General features: G+C 42.7%; 1 protein-coding gene across 1 annotated transcript; it reads left to right on the forward strand.

Moving 5' to 3' along the window:
• Nucleotides 1-1,139: 1,139 nt before the first annotated feature.
• Nucleotides 1,140-19,977, forward strand: SNX18 (sorting nexin 18; the record flags this gene model as incomplete). Its single annotated transcript, XM_082012932.1, has 2 exons — nt 1,140-2,760; nt 19,724-19,977. The coding sequence occupies 2 exons, from the start codon at nt 1,140-1,142 to the stop codon at nt 19,975-19,977; spliced, it is 1,875 nt and encodes a 624-aa protein (XP_081869058.1).
• Between the last annotated feature and the right edge of the window lie 214 nt (nt 19,978-20,191).

Here is a 20,191-nt window from a genome sequence, read left to right on the forward strand (position 1 = left end):
GAGGCACATCTCCTCTTTGGAGCTCACGGGAAGAGAGCTTCCTTGTAGTTGTTAGTGAACAGGTGGAAATCCTGAGAGAAACTCGAGTATCCAGGGATCCAAAAAGAACTAAAAGATGACTAATGGGGTGATTAGATAACACAGGATGAGGTGCCACAGGAATAAGGAGGGGAAATGACTGGGCCAGGGAAAAAAGCGCTGGGATGGGATTGAGGCTGTTCCACAGAACATCCACCAACATCAAGCAGCATGACCACATTTCTCGTGAGGGCTAAGATACGCGTTACCACAACTAAAATGCACGCTTTCCTAACTCTAACCTCACTTTTTTTTGCAAAGGAGAATGAGCTGGAGGAGGGCCTCCAGACATGGCGCAGCCCTTCCCAAGTGCCTGCATGATGCACCTCCTGCAGAAATGGAAGCAGTGACGGCACCGATCCGGCCCGCTGACCATGCAGCAACCCTGGAAAGAAAACCAAGCAGCTGAGAAGGCGCTCAAGCGTCTTGGCCTAACCCGGAGCAGTGGTGAAACACCTTCAAGGGTGGGTCGGAGGAATCGTTGTGCGTTCGAGTCGCCGAAATATGGTACACTTGGGAGAAATCAGTCAACGGGCTTAAAAAGGCCGGACGCGCAGGTGTTACAACCTGGAAAACCTGGTACAAACCACTCAAAACAGGACAGTCTGAAGCCCTACCGAGCTGCCCCGCGCCCTCGCCCGGGCCCCGGACCCACGGCCGGCCGGACGCCAGGGGGCGGCCGGGGAAGGGGCGGCCGGGGAAGGGGCGGGCCGGGCCCATCGATGGGGGCGGCCGCTCTGCGCTCGGCTGCTCCGCCCTGCCTCTCGGCTCTGGATTAGCGAAACTGGCGACGTGGGACGGTCGCCGGCCCGGCCCCCGCGCCCTGCCGCGCCCGCCGGGGTGAAGCCGGGACTCGGAGCCGGCCGCGCCGCAGCGCAGCAGAGCCCAGGAAGACAGCCCGCCGCAGCAGCAGCAGCAGCAGCGTCCACGCCTGTGGGACGCGGAGGCAGGGGGCAGCAGCGCCGCTCTCCTGCCGCAGCCCCGCCGGCGCGGCGCGGTGAGGGGCGGCGGCACCGCGGCGGCGGGGAGCTGCCCCGGGGGGGCGGTCGGGCGGCGGGGCCATGGCGCTGCGGGCCCGGGCGCTGTACGACTTCAGGTCGGAGAACCCGGGCGAGATCTCGCTGCGGGAGCACGAGGTGCTGAGCCTCTGCAGCGAGCAGGACATCGAGGGCTGGTTGGAGGGCGTCAACAGCCGCGGCGACCGCGGCCTCTTCCCGGCCTCCTACGTGCAGGTGATCCGCGCACCCGCGGCCGAGCCGCCGCCGCCCGCCCGCTACGCCAACCTCCCCGCCGGCGGCTTCGAGCCGCTGCCGCCCCCTGCCACCTTCGAGCCGCTGCCGCCCCCCGCCGCTTTCAAGCCGCTGCCGCCCCCCGCCGCCTTCAAGCCGGCGGCGCAGCAGCCCCCGCCGGCGGCGGCGCCCGAGCCCTTCCCCCTGCCCCCCGCCGCCGGGTACCCCTTCCCGCCGGCGCCCTACGGCGGCTCCTACCAGCCCAGCCAGGGCAGCGATGACGACTGGGACGACGACTGGGACGACAGCTCCACCGTGGCCGACGAGCCGGGCGCCCTGGGCGGCTCCTACCCCGACTACGAGGCGGCGGGCGGTGGGGCCTCTGGCCGCTACCGCCTGTCCACCCGGTCCGAGCTCTCCCTGGGCTCCCGCGGCGGCGGCGGCCACCCGACAGGCCACCCGCACCCGCCCGGCGGCGGCGGTGCCAAGAGCTCAGCCACGGTAAGCCGCAACCTCAACCGCTTCTCCACGTTTGTTAAGTCTGGCGGGGAGGCCTTCGTGCTGGGTGAAGCGTCAGGCTTCGTGAAGGATGGGGACAAGCTGTGTGTGGTGCTGGGCCCCCGGGGCCCCGAGTGGCAGGAAAACCCCTACCCCTTCCAGTGCTCCATTGAGGACCCCACCAAGCAGACCAAGTTCAAGGGCATGAAGAGCTACATCGCCTACAAGCTGGTGCCCAGCCATACCGGGCAGCAGGTGCACCGCCGCTACAAACACTTTGACTGGCTCTATGGGCGCCTGGCTGAGAAGTTCCCTGTCATCTCTGTGCCCCACTTGCCAGAGAAGCAAGCCACTGGCCGCTTTGAGGAGGACTTCATCTCCAAACGTCGCAAAGGCCTGGCCTGGTGGATGGACCACATGTGCAGCCACCCCGTGCTGGCTCAGTGCGATGCCTTCCAGCACTTCCTCACCTGTCCCAGCACAGACGAGAAGGCCTGGAAACAAGGCAAGCGCAAGGCTGAGAAGGATGAGATGGTGGGTGCCAATTTTTTCCTGACCATCAGTGTACCCACGGGCCCTGGGGCCAGCCTGGACTTGCAGGAGGTGGAAAGCCAGGTGGATGGCTTCAAAGCCTTCACAAAGAAGATGGATGAGAGTGCCCTGCAGCTTAATCACACAGCCAACGAGTTTGCCCGCAAACAAGTCACTGGTTTCAAGAAGGAATACCAGAAGGTGGGGCACTCCTTTAAGTGCCTCAGTCAGGCGTTTGAGCTGGACCAGCAGGCCTTTTCATCTGGCCTCAACCAAGCCATAGCCTTCACTGCAGAAGCCTACGACACCATTGGGGACCTCTTTGCAGATCAGCCCCGGCAGGACCTAGATCCCGTGATGGATTTGTTAGCGCTGTATCAGGGGCATTTGGCCAACTTTCCAGACATCATCCATGTCCAGAAAGGTAACACCCTTACGTGTTTTCTGAAATTATGAAGTTTGATGTATCAGTGGTATGCACACAGATAGAGGGACCGGGCACTAAATTTGGCCTGTGCTATCCTTGCTAGCCTTGGCTTAAATCTTTCCATGTTTACTCAGGTAAACTGTTGGTAAAAATACAAAAAACACATCAGTGACAATTTTTATTCTGTGCCAAAGTTTAGACATAGTTGGGAATTTTACTGGTCAGAGGTTACTGTGTTTGGCTGTGTATTTCTGAAAGAAACCACGGCTGCCTGTACTGCTGATACATTAAAGATTAATGGACTTGTTTACAAACCCTAGGGATCAAGTGGTATGTAAACATCTATTACTCTTTGATGTACATGAAATATCTTAAATCTCTGATTTAGTAGATAATAAAAAAGAAGTAATCTGAAGATGCAGGTCCCCCTCTGACCACCTTGTTTGAGGTTTGCATGGTGGTGTGGGCATTTTGCAGTGTCAGACAGTCAGGTGAGATGTTTAAAGCTGCTGGGGTTTCTCTGTTCGGCCACGCATTAAACTCTTTTGGTGCCTTTGTAAGAATAATGGTCTGCCACGGTGTTCTCAGTTGGAATTGTTCATCCTTTGCTCTTATTATCATAAATTATGTTGCTCATCTGTTAATTATTATAGCATCTTTCTAACTGAAACACACTTCTTCAGGTTGCTGTTTATATGGCACTTTGTGATCAATCAGAGAGAAAGAAGCTCCAAAAATGAATCATTTGCTATATAAATAGTGACATTTGTTCAGATAAATAGAAATTTGTAGCACTATATGTGTAAATTGTTTCCCTGCTGTGAAATTAATGATAGTCATATATTCTTCACCATTGTGAGAAGACTAGCCCATTGTTCATTCTTTTTACTATTACATTCCTTACCTGTAGTTTTCAACTTGAAGATCAGGAGGATGTGGGGATTGGAGCTGTAAAAGAGACCAAGAAAACATCATGTGTGCTCTGCAGAAATGGATGTGTGTAACAGTTACCTGAGAAAATGCATGAGTTTTATTGACAATCATTTTGGAGATTAGTAAGTGGTGTTCTGCATCCCAGGAGGCAGAGCCTGAACTGTCATTCACGGTCAATCAGTCTTTTGTGCCCTTACATGACATTTCCAAGGTTTTTGCATCTGGAACAGTACCTTGAGTTTGATGATAAAAGAGTTGGAAAAGTTTTTTCAACAGATCAAAAAGGCAGGCTTCCAGGAAGTGTGCATTACTGCTAGGAACATCTGAGGAAACAGAGTTGGTATGAAGTGCACAATTTGTGGTTATTTAAAAAAGTGAGCTCTTCATAAAAATTGCTTTGCATCAAAGTCAGATTTCCATTCTGCTGTTGAGTCTTGAAAATTGTGTGTGGAAACTTAATCTTATTATTATTTTGAAGAGAAAAGGGAAAGTGTGCAGCCTAACCTTTGAGGAGTTGTTCTGCTAGCTGCTGTGGCATTGTGTTCTAGTAACAGCTTTCAACTATTTTCAGTTTGGAGAGAAGGGTGGTCTTGGCAATGCCTCATGTTTGGGAGTAGAGCATTTTAAAGTGAGTCGTCAAATAATAGGATTTTCTGTAGACATCTGGGAAAAAAATAAAGGGAGAAATTTTTTTATTAGGTGGAAGAAACCAGCAGATTATATATACTGTTTAAATAATATATCTTCAACCTTTGAGGCTATATAGAGTTCTTCACTGCAGTATTGTTGGAGAAGAGACTTTGAAGAGAGGATTTGGAATAATAAGACATGTGCTTGGCTCAACCCTGTTTCTTTTACAGTTCTGTTTGAATTTGTGCATACTAGTTAGGTTTACCTTGCTGAACCGGGGAAAGCTCATCTAAATGAGCTTCCACTAGAGCAGTGCATGAGCATGATGTAGTTAGAGTTGATAGTGTGCCAGAGCACTGCTCTAGTGCCGGTTGGAGAAATGTACAGCTGCTCTGTATGCAGGTGTTAATGCTCCAGCAACTCGGGGCTAACACTGCCTTTAACATGCTGTTATCCCTGATACATACGTGCCATCAGAAAATGGCATGGACTTGAGAGATTGGTCTCTTGAGTGTCCACGTTCATGGTAGGAACAGTGTTAGAACCGGGTTACGTGTTTGTTGTTGTCGTTCCCATCACGAAACAGGCAAACTGGAGGAAAACTGGGAGGAAGGTGGTTTTTACACACAGTATATTGCTGCTTTATTACCCTTAAGAGTTACTTGTGACGAGGTATAACTTTTCAACCCCAAATTGTAAACTTCAGATGAAAATATGAACTGTTTGGTGCTCTTACAACATAAGAGCTTTCTTTTAAGTGTACTTTCTGGGATAGTTGCCAGTTTTTGAGAATTATTATTGTCTGTATAGACTAAACAAGTATCTGTTGGTGATAATGCTCATCTGAAAAATAGAGTTGATGTGTGTGTCTTCAAGTGTTTTATTTTCTAGTGCACAACTTCTTTGTGCAGTAAAATGACCCCGGGATGCCCTTAGAAGTGGTAGAAGCAGCAGCTTGATTGATGCATTGCTTACATGGCCGTGCCTTTACAAAGATGAACTCTGAAGTTAGGAGTACTTCTCTTTTGTTTTCTGCATAGTGCAAATATATCGTCCACTTGGGGTAAAAACAAAGATCTTTCCTAGATCCTGTTTCTGTATTCCCTTAGACCTGAGAAGGAATGAAAAATAATGCAGCTGAGCCCAAAACATGCCCATGTCTGTGGGTAGAATATTCAACTGCATTGTCCTGTTATGGGTTTGCTTTACTGCAGATAGTTGAACAGCTGCTGAATGTAATTTGGAAGTGTGTTTTGTAGTATGGACTGAGAATTAAAAAACAGGGGTTTTAAAATAATTTCTGCAACTTCTGCAAAAAGAAGGACAGAGAATCTGTAAGTCAAAGACAAAAATTTCCACCCCGTTTGGGCTTCTTCTTTTCTCCTAGAATTATGAACCAAAGCCATATAACCCCTGCTGTTGCTTTGTCTGTGTATCAGCAGGAAAATGTGTTAACTGTTGTGCTTTTAAGTGCTCTGGGATCCAGGTCTTTCTGCCTCCTGTTCTGAGGACATCACACATGATCTGAAGTGTGCAGAAAGCAATTGTAATTTTGGTCACTTGTGTTAAACATGTGAACCAATGGACTGTTTGAATATTTTCAAACTTTTTTATCTCATTAATATTGTAAGTATTTTATGAAATGGTAATGGCTTCAGTAGGAGATTTTAAAAGATTCTTTTCCCTCTGCCTCCTTCATCTTGAGCACCCAGTGTTTAAGGAATTTTCTGTGAGGGAAGGAGTTAAAGTTCCTGCTCCAGAAGAGGCAGAGGAAAGACTTGAACCTTTCTGTCCCACATGCCAGTTGAGGATCAACTTGTCGGTGCTTTGTGAGAGACCTTACCCAATTTTGCATGTGTTCCAGTCCAGGTCTGATGATTCATTGGATTGAGCCCTACAGCAAAGAACACTGAATTGGAAACCCCATGCTTCCATCTGGAAATGCTTGATTGGAGCATCCCACTTTGGCTGGCACAGAGCATATCAGCCCCTAGGCATACATTCCTTACAAACAACTTGTTGTTTTATGAGTTTTCGTTGCAATTAGGGGAAGGCTGGCACCTGTAGTGTAGATGATGGCAGAGTGGTGTCTCGAGCATCTAAGCACCCAAATACTTGTATGAATCTAGCTCTCCCCTCCCTGCCATAGGTAAATGCTTCTAAAGGGTTTGCGTGAAAGTATTCCTGTGAATACCTGTGTTGTTTGGAGGGGAAGATCCTAATGTGTTAGACATGTATACTTGTACTGAGTTTTCTTTAGCCTCTGGCAAAACATTTGTAGAAGAGGAATATTAAGTTCAGTAGGATCAAAAACTAAGCTGCACTTTTGTCATTTGCTTTTGCAGAATTGGTGAGTCTTTCAAGAAATACTAGATTCAGTTGCTTTAATTTTGAGAAGAAAAGCAGCCTCCCGTCTTCATCTGTAATGGATAATGTCTTATTTTCTGTGTTTTTAGGGTGTACTTGTGGAAATTCCCTAGGCATTCTTGGCAAAATAATTCCTAAATATTAATTGCTAGAGCTTCACTCAACTGGTGAGATGTCCTGACTTCAGTAATCTTCAGCATAAATACTGCAGGCCCATGCAAGTTCAAGTTCAGTAAATCTGTGCACATGTAAGAACATGGAGATAGTGTATGATAATACACATGCTTCTCTGGCTATCTTGTTTTCATATTTGCTTAGTGAGAGTAGAGAAGTTACGGGTTTTTGTGTTTCTTTCTTTCAAGTTTGTTTGAGGAATTACTATAATTGGCCTCTTGTGATTCTTCAGAGTAGAAGAAATATTGACTAACTTGCTGTTTCTTCTCTGCTTTCCAGATTTCTCCTTTTTCTTAACATTGTGATGTTAATGCTAGACAAACTTTTGGTTGTGATTTTTGCAAAACAGATTTGAGAAAGTGGTCTAAATATTTTCTAAGTTGCAGGCAGCAGTTCTGTTTCCTCTGTATGCCAAGACTTAAGAGAATTATTTAAAAAAAAAGAAATCTGAATTACCTTTTTGCTTCCTGATCACTGTTTGTGAAAAGTAAAATAAGGCAAATGGTCTTATTTACCTGAAGTAAACTTAATTCTAGACATTGGCTTTAAAGAATGTGCTGGATGTGTTTTTAGAATATCGTAGAAAATTGCAGGTGAAAAAACATACCAGCTGGAAATGCATCAAAATTAAAAACCCAAACAGCACTGAAACCCGGAACTCTCTATAATATTTTTAGCTTTTTTTTTCTTGCCTTTTTTTTTTTTTCAGGGGGAAGGAAGGAAGTGTATGTGTGTTCATGAATAAATCAGACTGGTCAAAATGTACACGTAAAATTTTATGTCACAGTATTAAAGCAGTGTTCTTCTCTCTTGCTTACTTTCTAACCTTTTACATTTGTTGTGCAGACATGGTTTTTCCATGGGGTTCAACTCAGGTAGCTACTGGTTAAGAGCTAGGCTTGTAATCCTAACTGGATGACCCATACAATGGTAAAAAGAGATGAGAACCTACATTTCATCTGTTTAAGGACTTTGATGAGAAAGGATAATTTGCTCCAGTTGGTTTTTGGTTGCTCCAAAAAATCAACCTTCAGATGGGTTGATTTTTTGCCCTGTCAGCCTCCCCATTGCTGTTACAGCAATGATGTAACATTGTCTGCTTACTGCTGAATCACCCAATATTACCTCCCTGTACTTGAAGGTAACCTGAAGGCAAGTGAGACCTTTGGATGGCTAAAATGTGAAAGAAACTTTACATTTAGAAACTGCATAAATTTATAGCTTCCTTGGTATGTGTAAACAACAAGAGTAAAACTGAGCAATAGCCTTACTTGAAGAAAATTGAACAGAAAGAGGAAAAAAAAAAAAGGACTTCTGTGCCCTGTCTGCCTAAAAGATGCATGAGTCTTTAAATAACGTATGAGATTTTTCGACTTTTCCATTCTGTCCTCAATCTCTTCTTACCTCATCTTTCTAAAGGAGCAAAAGTCACGCAGTCATGATGTCTTTTTCTTTTCTGTTAACTTTTGAAACTCAGCAGCCTGATGTCATACACATTTGATGACAGAGAGACATTTCATAGCTGATAAAACCCCAGTGATTTTTTTTTTTTAAAACAGCTGGTAGCAGAGGAAGAGTATAACTATTCCTCCCATGGGAGAGACTGCACGTATTACTGCACACCAGAAGGTCTATCCAGACTGCCTATCTAGTCCCAACAGTCCCGAGAGGTTTGATCAGAGCTCACACCACAAGTAGTGGCTCACCGCAGGCAGTAAGGCCCTCTCCACTGCGAAAACCATGTGGCCAGCTAGAGAGTAGCAGGACAGTGTAGATGTCAAAGAATTAAAAATTGTTTTTCAGAAAGATGCAGTAATTTTATTTCAAAGACTATGTAATACCTTTTCAGCTTGAACCTTATGGAGAATCTGGATGGTGAGAAAAGATTCATTGTCCTTCTCGTGCAGCTGAGAGAACTCCAGGTCTTGCTAAAAGGGCTTCCATCCAAACAGGGAAGACAAGAATTGGTAGACTGAAAATGGAAGGTAGCTCCCGGAAGCACGTTATCAAAAACAAACAAGCTGGCCAATCTTTTTGTTTTGCAAGTCACCTTTGAAACAAGAACATGTTTCAGCCTTTCCAGCATCTTTCCATGACTTCATTGTTAGACTTTGTTTGAACAGTTAAAATACCAAGTTAATGTGTGCAGACTGTATAAACTCATCCAGCTGGTACCTTGCTTATTTTAAATTGACTAGTTCAAACAGAACAGAATTTGAAAATTCTAATATAAAAAATGAAATCACATTTGGCTTAGCCCCCAAAACCTGAGTCTTACCAGCAGACTAGAGCAAACAAATGGCAAACACTTTCTACACAATCTTGTTTATATCTTTCATGAAGGCCATGAGGATTTAAATACAACTTTAAAAAGAAAAAGTGAAAAGTGTTTTAAATTTTGGATTGGAATTTCATTAAATCAGTGACAGAATATATACATTTAAACAACCTGTTCAGGTCTTGGCAGTGACTTTGGGTTGTTATGTAGCAGAGCAGGAAGAAGTGTGGTGGCTTCAGCCTTTGTTTTAGTTAGGTACACATCATGGGTGGACAACTTCTGTAGCAATAAAGAATTGAACTACCTTCTTTATGCCTACATGCAATTCTTTCATAACAATGTGAAAAGCAGATTCATGCTATGATTGGGAGTTTGCATTGCTTTTTTTGTCCCGTGATAAAAAGCAACTTGCTATTCTAGTTTTTCCAGGCGTACCATTTTGAATCTTTATATGCATGAATAGCTATGCTGGCTAACTGGCAGTATATTGAAGAAAGAACCATTTTACCAAATATCATGGCAATGACACTACGTTTTCAAGTTGCTTGCAGTTTTATGTAAGCCCAAATTCAAAAGAGGCAGATACCTTCCTTCTGAAAAGGCAGACAATTCTATTCTGCCTTTATAAAACTATAATATGTTCTCTATATTATAATATGTACTATATAATAATTAATTTAATAAAGCCATATATTTACAATTTTAAATTAACATAACAATGTATAATGTTATCATTTCTTGTCTGTAATATTAATATAGCATTGTATTATTATAATGTTCACATGTTCTGCCTTCATATTACATTTTAACTGGTTACATTAATGATGGTTTACCATCCAAAAGCAGGTCTTTCACAGCACCCCAGTAAAGAAGGGATGTAAAAGTTGGTGGAACCTGCATTTATCCTTGCTTCTCAATAATGGTATATGGATATCGATGTGCAGTGTTACTTGTCTTCTCCTGCCCATGCACATCCCATGAATCTTAAGAAAATTATGAAGAATTTACCATTTAATATAATGATGCTTACATTCATTTTGGCTGCGACTTATATTTGTCCTCTGTAGATCCAGAGGAGACAGTTCTGCTTATATGCTGTTAACCAGTTTTACTGAAAATTAATTTATATCATGCATGCTCAGCATAATTTCTGATTTAGGTTGTTGTCTTGAAGTCAGCATTATCAACAGGGCATTTACAAAAGCTGTTAAGAGTCTGCAGCATCATTCTAGCAGAAAAGTGCCTGTTCTTAGCATCCTAATTGGGAGAAACCAGCGTTCAGAACCTATGATAACTGAACTGTAATAGACCAACTTAAATTCTGGAAAAACAGAGATTTATCTTAAAAGCCTGTTTGATGCCCCGTTTAGATGTAAGCTAGTAAGAAGTACTTAAAATCACTAAAAGATTTCATCTTGGTACTTCTGCAGATTGCAATCCCGTACATTTTCAAGTGTGTCCACCCTGAAAAACATGACTGGCTTTCTAACGCACAAATGTGCCGTGTTTCTAGTGACCAGCCTAGTTTAAGTTTCACTCCTTTCTGTCCCCCTAGTCTGCAGTGTGAGCTGAAGCTGTACCATATATACTTAAATGGTACATGTGAGTGCTGAAAAGTACAGACCGCCTTAGAATCAGGCAAAACTTGTTTGCTTAAAACACTGTGTGTACAATACTTCTAAAGGTACGTTAGTTTTAAAATGACAGGATTCAAGATTGAATGGAAAACTTCTGATTTTGCAGTTTTTACATGTGGTTACCTAGCACTATGGGCTTTTTTTGTTTTATTAATGGGATTATGCAGGGCAGTAGGTGCAGTAAAGTGATAATTCTGTAATGTCTCTTTCGTTTATTTTCCCATCTTGCTCTCATGTCCTATTACCAACTGTTTCAAGGGCAAACTATGGCTTGTCGCTTACGTAGCACTGTGGTGTAGCATGGCCCAGCAAAATGTTTGTACTGGAGGTGCTGCAGACCAAAGCTCGTAGATTCCTCTGGGACACTCTGGAACTGAAATGCACATTGCCAATGTGATTATTTAAATAATTTTCAGTAGCAAGAGTTTTGGAGCCTCTGAACATGCACGGGTGTGGTTACCATCCTTGTAGATTTGGATAAATAAATTGGCCATGTGTGTTCTTCCTATGTGTGTGTACACCAACCAGCAGATGTATGAACAATGGGTCTAATCAGGTCTTAAATATTACACTATTTAAAATTGAAGAAAAAATTAGTTAGACATGTATAGTATTCATTAACCCTGGCAGCTCTTTAAAATTGAGTGACATTTGACACTGTGCATTCTAACACCATTGTTAATTGGTTATATATTAATTAAATCAATGCATATGTTAAAACCATCAGATGAGGTTAGAGTTAATTAAGTTTCTGAAATCTCTAGCAAAGACTGTTTTATTTGTGTGTGATCTCTGAATTGTGTAGATTAGAAGGCGATTTCATTTTGAACTGAAGAATACATCTCTGGGTGACAGCTTCCAATGAGCTTTGCAACAGGGTAACTGGAAGAACAAATAATTCTATCTGACATCAATAATTGTGCAGTCAGTCGATGTTAACCTAGACGTTAACACATTTCTGTAATTTATGAGCCTTCATTTGTAGGATAGTATTATTTTATTCTGGGTTTTTTTGAGCAATGGGCAACAAAATAATAAACCTCACTTTTAAACTATTAGTAGGCTGCAGATTCTGAAAGTATTATAGCCATTTTCGTGTATCTATAGAGAAAAACCCTGGAATATTAAAGTAATTGCCATTTGATATATTTAATTTTTATATGTCTGACTTTCACTGTGGAAAAGAGAACATTGTTAAAGTAGTTTTGCACCCTTAAGGAGAAGAATATCATCTTTGAATTAGAAAAGGCCGTTTTTGAAAACTCTGTTGTGTTGGCACTTTCAGAAAGAATGAGTGATTTCATCATTTTGCCTTTGATGTTGGAGATGACTTGCTTTTTTCTCTTTAAAACCAGATTTTAAAGTAGCAAGTCGTTCCTACATTAATTACTATAACGGTACTTTTTCTCTGTGACATTTCTTTTATGCAGTTCAGTCTCTACTGGAGAAGTCTTCTGGTTTTAATTTCAGGCAAATTCCCATTATGCTGCTTTCTGTGCTAAATCTGGGACAGAAAATGTAAAGAATTTGCAGAACCTTAGTGGAGGCTTCTTCTGTTAACCTGTGCTCAGAGCATTCTTAAGCAAATAACCTGTCAATGTAGTAAGATTTCTATTCTGATATACACAATTTCATCGTTTCACTTTGAATTGAGGGGGGAAGTTTGGGAGCTCTTTTCCGAGTAGGATTAATATGTTATGTGTAATCTCCTGCAGTGCTTCTGCAGCTTCCCTTGTGTGGGAGCTAATGATTGTATAGCCCTGGGCTGAGCTGGATCACATAACTAAGCCATTGATAAAACTAAGCCACCATCTCCCTCCCCTCCAGGCCAAATGCAGTTTTTGATTGGATTAGTCATTTGAGTCATCCTGTAACAACATCTTTGCTAGATCTGGTGTAAGTGGGATGTCCATGTAGACAGGCCTGTTCTGGCAGCAGAGATAATGCTGTTTCCTCCACAGGTCTTTCTTTCAGAAGGAGGGTGAATCAAAACTGTGCTACATGCATATGGGCCACAAAGGCATGCCTTTTCAAAACTTTAAGCAAAGAGCTGTAGTTAAATAATCTCACCAGGAGGTAAGGAAAGAGAAAATTTATTCTAGTTACATTTTCTGCGTTTGCATCCTTTGATGAAAGCAACATCATGAATGTGTTTTCTCCCATTCTTTTAGAGATGGTGCCTCATATTAGAACAGTGTCTTGTAATAAAAGTAAAGCAAAGGGAGTTTTTAGCCTGGTTCAAAGCTCTCCCTTCAATAGCATGCTATGAAGGGCATGTCAGGCCTCCTGTTAGACCATTTGATGTGATAGGCAGCTGAATGGTGTGGAAATGTAAGTTGTTTTACATTCTAGTAAGTAATGCACCAAGTTTTATTTTGTACCTTGCTGATAGTAGAAAGATGAAAAACTGTTTATTGCACAGGTCATTTTATTTGCACAAAATTTGAGGTACAAATGCTGAGAGATTTTCTTTGTCAAACTTGGGTGTTTCTTTGAAGATCACAATGTTTTCTGACCCTAGCTGTCCTTCCCCATGAGGGAGCCATCTCTGAGAGGAACCTTCTTTGGACTTTGACACAAGGTCTTGCTGTTGTACCAAAGCCTGTTGGCTGGGGACTTCTCAAAGGTGGTCGTCAAGAACATGGCACTTTTGGTTTGCCGCAATTACCACTGATGGCAAGGCCAGAATGATCACCCTCTTCTGTTTTTCTCCCATTCTGCTGTTTTTATGGCTGTTGTTCTTTTCAGTATCATTTACAAATATGTTCTACAAATAGAATAAGTACAGGTTTGTATTTGGAGAAGTTGGTGGCCAGGTGACACATTTCTGTCCCTCTGAACGGTTACTGCTTCCGACCTGCAGCACGACCAGTGTCTCTGGCAGTGTGCCGGCCCATGCTTGCTTCCCTTCTGGCAGTGCTGGAGCCCGCCAGGAAAAGGCAAAGAGCTGTCACATGAGGAACAGCACATACTGTTGGGCTGGCATCCAGCTCACTGCTTTCAGTCTCCCACCCTCCCCCAGCTCCAGTAACAATGTGTTTCAGAAAATAACATTCTTTGTAATATATCAAGGTGAACTATAGGACTACCTTTTTTGTCATATAACTATAGATTGTTTTGGGTTGGAAGGGACCTTAAAGATCATCTAGTTCCAGCCCCCCTGCTATGGGTAGGGACATCTCTCACTAGACCACATTGATCAAAGCCCCATCCAGCCTGGCCTTGAACACTTCTAGGGATGGGGCATCGGCAACTTCTTTGGGCAATTTGTTCCACTGTCTCACCACCCTCATAGTGAAGAATTTCTTCCTTATGTTTAATCTAAATTTACCCTCTTTCAGTTTAAAGCTATTACCCCTAGTCCTATAACTATATGCCCTTGTAGAAAGTCCCTCTCCAGCTTTCTTGGCCCCCTTCAGCTACTGGAAGTTTGCAATAAGATCTCCCCGGAGCCTGCTTTTCTTTAGGCTGAACAACACCAAATCTTTCAGCCTGTCTTCATACGAAAGGTGCTCCAGTCCTTTGATCATCTTTGTGACAACGGGTGATACAGGTTCCTGAGAGTGACTGTGAATTGCAGACCTCCCTGACTTCAACAGACTGCTGCTTCAACTGCCCTGTTCTCGCAGTGTTGAGCTGAAGCTTGTGTTTCATCCCATATGCAGTATTACTGCATGCAGTTAAATCATTGCTGCTACAGCAATGATTTTTCAGAAATAGTGATACCATTATGAACAGTATTAGTAATTACTGCCTGTGTTTTTAAGGAATCGAGCAAACACAGCTGTGAAACAGATGTCCACTGTAGTAAGCACTGTGCAAATAGACAGCAAAAAGGGCTTCTGGCCTGAAGAATTCCCTTTTGCTTGGCTTGTCTTTGTTTGTATTAGTAGCTTCAGACACTGCTGACGTTTCACTCTTGATTGCTGTATGGAACACTCAAAAGCTGATGTTTGGGTACTTTGAGAAGAGGTGGAAATGGGGTAGTGGAAAGATGGTATACCCTTAACAGTTACTGCTCTTTGGCTTCTTATTGCCCATGGTAGCAGGCACAGAGCAGACCTCGCTTCAAGTGAGACAAAGAAGAGCAGTCTTGATTGCAGTCTTCATGAGCTGACCCCCAAAACTTTTGCCTTCTGGTCATGTTGAAGGCTGCAGCTTGGACTGGTGTCATGTATACTAAGCATCAAGAACCAGTGTAGGGCTGGCTGCTAGCAGGCTGATAACACCATGCAGTTGCAGAGTTTGGAGACACATATGCATCAGCATGGGTTTATATTTAGTTACACATACTTACAGTGTGGAGGGAGAGCGAGTACAATTTCAAGTATGGATTCAAACCCATCCTTAGTTGACTCTTCACACAATATCAAAGCATTTATTAATGTAATAAAACTGCAGGTGATATGAAAATATATTGTTTGACCCAAATGTGAGTGCTCTCAGGTTCAGGAACTCTTTTAATTTATTTTTCCTGAATGTATATAACTCTTCCTGCCTCATTGCAACCTGGTCTTCACATGGGCAGCTGACTGACTCAATGCACTTGTTTTCTTTCCCGATAACTCCTCAGGGCCCATTTAAGTTGCTGTTTGTATTGTGCGTTTTACGGCTTGGAAGTGTTAATTTCTAGGAGGAGTTTTAGGTTGTCCCTGTCGTCTTGGCTGCTAGCACATTACTATAAATGTTCCTTGTTAAATGTGTTTTCATCATCTTGTGTTGCCTAATCTCATACTGCAAAACAAGCACTGAAACCTGTGAGTTTCTCTTAAGCCCCTCGCAGCATTCAGTGAGCACCACTGTCTGTTTAACATCAGGCTTTGGGTAATGAAAAGCAGCATTCACATCTGTCTTTCCCCACCTTTGAGAACAGAAATAAATGTAGCACAGCTTTTTGCAGCGTCTTTGATCCAGGCCCTCTTCACTATTTGAAAGCTAGTCCTGATCACTCAACATGATCTCCTGACAATGTCTTTTCATCAGACCAGAAACTTTAAATGCATGGGCAAGACTTTACAGAATCTGTAGAACTGGAGCTAAAAAAACCCAAAGAATTTATTTTTATGTATTCCATCCCTCTGGGAACAGTGCGTTGGCAGATATTTACCCCAGACATGTATTCAGCAGGAGGTTTCCCTGAGCTAATGTGCATTAGGAGGTGGCTCCTTCTGTTTCTTTTCCCTAAAATGTGTGTTAGCCTTTTCTAGGGCTGCCATAATTATGCTTTTGTTTTTTAAATGCATCTTGCTTTTTTGGATTATCCAAACCAATACTGAATGTTCACATCATTAAATTAAGATACCAGGAGATGTTTCTGCAGGTGTACCTACAGACCAGAGGGTGCTTGTTCAGCCTCAACAGCCTGCAAGGGTGGAATGAACGGATTACTGAGGATGGAGCTGGGGGTGTTCATGGTGTACAGCCTGGGGTGAGAAGGGTTAGGAGTTGTGGCTGGGAGGCATAAGAGATTACCATGGGACCCATACCCTACTTGGGCATCTCTGAGCAAGAGCCTTGTTTTCAAACCGGGGTGCACACAAGGGGCTGCTCTCTGCTCCCCAATTCCCTCACCCTGTCCTCCTCCCCCCTTTCACCACGCATGGATCATTTCGCCCTCAACATCAATGAAACTCTGCTCTGTCTCAAGAGTTTTGCTCATGTAGATTAAAATACAAAGGCTGTGGAGAAGCTTTTGAAGAAAATTTGGGATGAAATGCGGTATGTTATTATTAGTAAAGCTGCTTGCAAGGCCATGCAAACTAACCACACTTTTTTTCTAAGATTTACTGAACTAAGTCTTGCAAACTTCAGTAGATGCCGAACAAATTAAAAATGACATTTTAGATCAAATGATCATTTGCTTCTTAAAGCACATGGACTTTTTGTCTGTGTATTTGGGGAAGGTTCTTTGGTTGTCCTAAAATCTGCTAAAATTTTCCCTCTCAAGTTATTTTAGAATTAATTGTTTTACTAATAACTTGACACAACATTTAAAGACACTTCAGAAAAACAAACAAGTTCATGCTTAAGCATATGTATAATCTTTTGACATATTTTGCTGACATCTTGTTGTAGTCTGTCTAGGTTTTAAAGGAAATTCCACCACAGGACCAGTATGAACTTATATGCATTAAGAGAGCAGTGTTAATAGTTGCAAGTTTTCCCCTTGGATTCCTTTCCCTAGTTATAAATCTTTTGGGTTTTTTTAATGGCAAAAAATGCATAAGACATAATATGTCTAGTCTGGAGGTCTTTAGGGTTTGGTAATGTATGTCTTTCATTGATGTAAAATAATTTGAAGTTTATACATGCTCCAGAACTTAGTTATGCTTTCAGCTGCTGATGCTGTAAATTTCAGTATTTTTCTTCCAGTTTGGTCATTTTAGAAATAACATCTAAAGCTGTTTCCCACATCATAACTGAAGAGTTGTCATGTTTATTTAACCAGCTCCATCTGGCTTCCAGTAAGTCACAGATTTCAGTTTTTCACAGCCGTGCATGGATTCCTGCCATGCCCACAGAATGCAGAGAAAATTTTTGCGAAGCCTGGTTTTGTTTGTTGAAAGAAGCAGAAGAGGGGATTACATATTTTTCAGATCATGCCCTACCTCGCAGATTCCTCTCTCCTTAAAGAAGAAAATAGAGATCTTCTGGCATGGTCCCACTGCTGGTACCACTGCATGGGGAAAAGGTTTTTTGGTGGTGTTTTTTTGGGCCAGGCTGGAGATGATGAGGTCAATCAGCTGAAGCAGCCAGTGCCAAGCTTTTAGCCATGACACCGACATGCCATGGTGGCCAAGAGGGCGTGGAGTCCTGCCACCACCTCACAGCCCCTGAGGACAGCTGCTGCCCTTGGTCTTCAGGCAGCTTTTTGGCACACACTTTGGCAGAGACCATGCTCTGAACCCACTTAAATACCTGCGTCCTCAGCCGTGCAGCCTGAGGTCTATGCTTACCTCATTAATAACCTCCCTGCCACAGTTTAAAAAGGAGAAGGAAAACATTTCATATGGTCTTTCTGCAAGTACGTCACACCGGAGAGGGGATTTTCTTATGCTGGTGACCAAGAGCTCATACCAGGGCTGCAGACAGGAAATGCCACGTACAGCACAGCCTAAATGCAAATTAAGAAGAAAATTATGATTTTAAGAGTAGAGAAGTACTGATTACGAAGGAAGTATTTTACTAGTGTTTGCAATTAAAAACACCCCCTGCAACAGTTAACAAGTCGTTGTTAGGAGTTGAATGAGGAAAAGTCACGCATGCTTCCCTGATTTTAGGAATTCCAGATTTATAATCCAAGACACAACCCCCATTTAGTTTCAAAAATGCAACAAACTGTTTTTCCCCAAGGCTGCCAAATCATCTGATATTTTAACTTGTTTCTAGTAAGAGCATACCTTGACCCTCCATTCAACCTGGCTGCCTGGTGAGGGGTTGGAGATGGGCAAGGGGTGAGCCACAGGAGGCAGGGGAACACGAGAAGCGCCTGAACGACACGCAGTGAGCGGCAGCCGTGCTCCCCAGTTGCCTCCCAACCCGCTGTGCCTGCAGCAAACCCCGACGCGCTCGTGTACAAGGTCGTGCTCCAGATCTGAATTGCGGAGATGTGTCAGAGTGCTGACGGGCAGGGGGGAGCACATTCAAAATGCCTTGTTAAACAGGCACAGGAAGGAGAGGACAGAGGATAGTATTACTGCTGATGAGCTGCATTTTTACTGTTTAATGGTGTTTACTACGTGCGTGGATTCAGGCTGACAAGAAGACAAACCTGCTGCTGCAGCAGGCAGAGTGGAGATTGTCCCCCTGGAATATCTAGGCAGAGAGGTTTCTCTTTGGGCTTGCTGGCTAGTGTCACTGTAGGGAGTACAGAAGAGCATTCCTTCAAGGCAATGTAAAGGGAGTCTTGACAGTGAACTGTAGTTAGGTGTACTGTAAGAAGTGTAATCTGAAAGGAAAGAGAGTTAAGACATTACAGATAGTTGAAGGAACAAGTAGCTTAAGCGTGATCATAAAGGATGTGAAAAATGTCTTATCACTAACATCTTATGAGAAGATAAAAGCTGTATTCGTCTGATTGGTTTTAGTTACATGAATAAAATATCTGTGTAATATTTAAGGCAAATAAGTTGCTCTATGGGAATTTGAGCCCAAGGAAATGAATGTCTTAAGACATATCTTGGTACTCTGTCATTTTATGAGTCTGCTGTAGGTCTGTTTTGGGTGATACTTCATTTTCATGGGATGTGTGTGCTTTAATTAGCTGTTTGGAGAAGGAGTGGTGTCAATTCTGTTGCTCTGTTTTTCTTTTAGCTCTTACAAGACTGCATTAGGTCTACCTGGACATCTGTGACTTTGAAATAAGCTTTTAGATTTTCTAGTACTTAATAATTAATTTTGCGGTATCTGTAGTGTAAAAGCAGAACAGTGTATTGGCAAGATTTTGTGTATTCAGATCTCCTTTTGATGTTTCACAAAAATTGGGAAAAGTCATGTTTCACAAAGTCCAATGTCTTAGTGAGGTTATTTTTCTCGTGTTTATGTAGGCTTAAATTGATCTGAGTAGTTTTCTAGTGCTTTCATTTTTTCCCACTATTGGCGTATGTCTCAGTTATTCTCTGAAGGACACCATCTGATTTCTAAGATTATGAAATAGGCATGTTTTACTAACTTTTGCAAGCTAGAGCCTTAAAGAAGTGTTTTTTAAACTTTAAAGAGGCGGTTTTTAAACAAGATTCACTGTTCTGTGATTTTTTTATATGAAAAAGCTTTTATTTTACTCCTTTTCATTCATATATATGCACACATAAAAATACGTTTAGAATTAGCCTTATACAAATCCTTGTTGTTATTAAATCACTTGTTAAAGTACAGCAGTTGAGTCTATGTTGTTGCCACAGTTCAAATATTTTGGTTCACATATTTTGTTTTCTTTACACAGGAGCCCTTACCAAAGTAAAGGAGAGTAAGCGGCACGTGGAAGAGGGGAAGATGGAGCTCCAAAAAGCTGAGGGCATTCAAGAACGCTGTAACATTATTTCTTTTGCAACCCTAGCAGAAATCAATCATTTCCACAAAATTCGTGTGAGGGACTTTAAATCACAGATGCAGCATTTCTTGCAACAGCAAATACTCTTTTTTCAAAAAGTGACACAAAAGCTAGAAGAAGCTCTTCACAAGTATGACAGTGTTTAATCTCTGAACTTTGATTTGTGGACTTCCCTCAGCATGAACGTGATCCAGGCGGCAGAACAGATGCTGCTGCTGCTGAAGAACTGTTGCTAGTGGTAAACGGTGGTACAAGGATGGTTTTGTTGTTCACCTGGAACCCCAGTTTAATCTCGGATTATGTAGAAATAAAACAGTTATAGGGCTATGTAGTAGAAACAGTACCACGCATTGTAACTAA

The sequence above is a fragment of the Phaethon aethereus genome (assembly GCF_964289735.1).
Source record: "Phaethon aethereus genome assembly, chromosome: Z".
Classification (NCBI taxonomy): Eukaryota; Metazoa; Chordata; class Aves; order Phaethontiformes; family Phaethontidae; genus Phaethon; species Phaethon aethereus.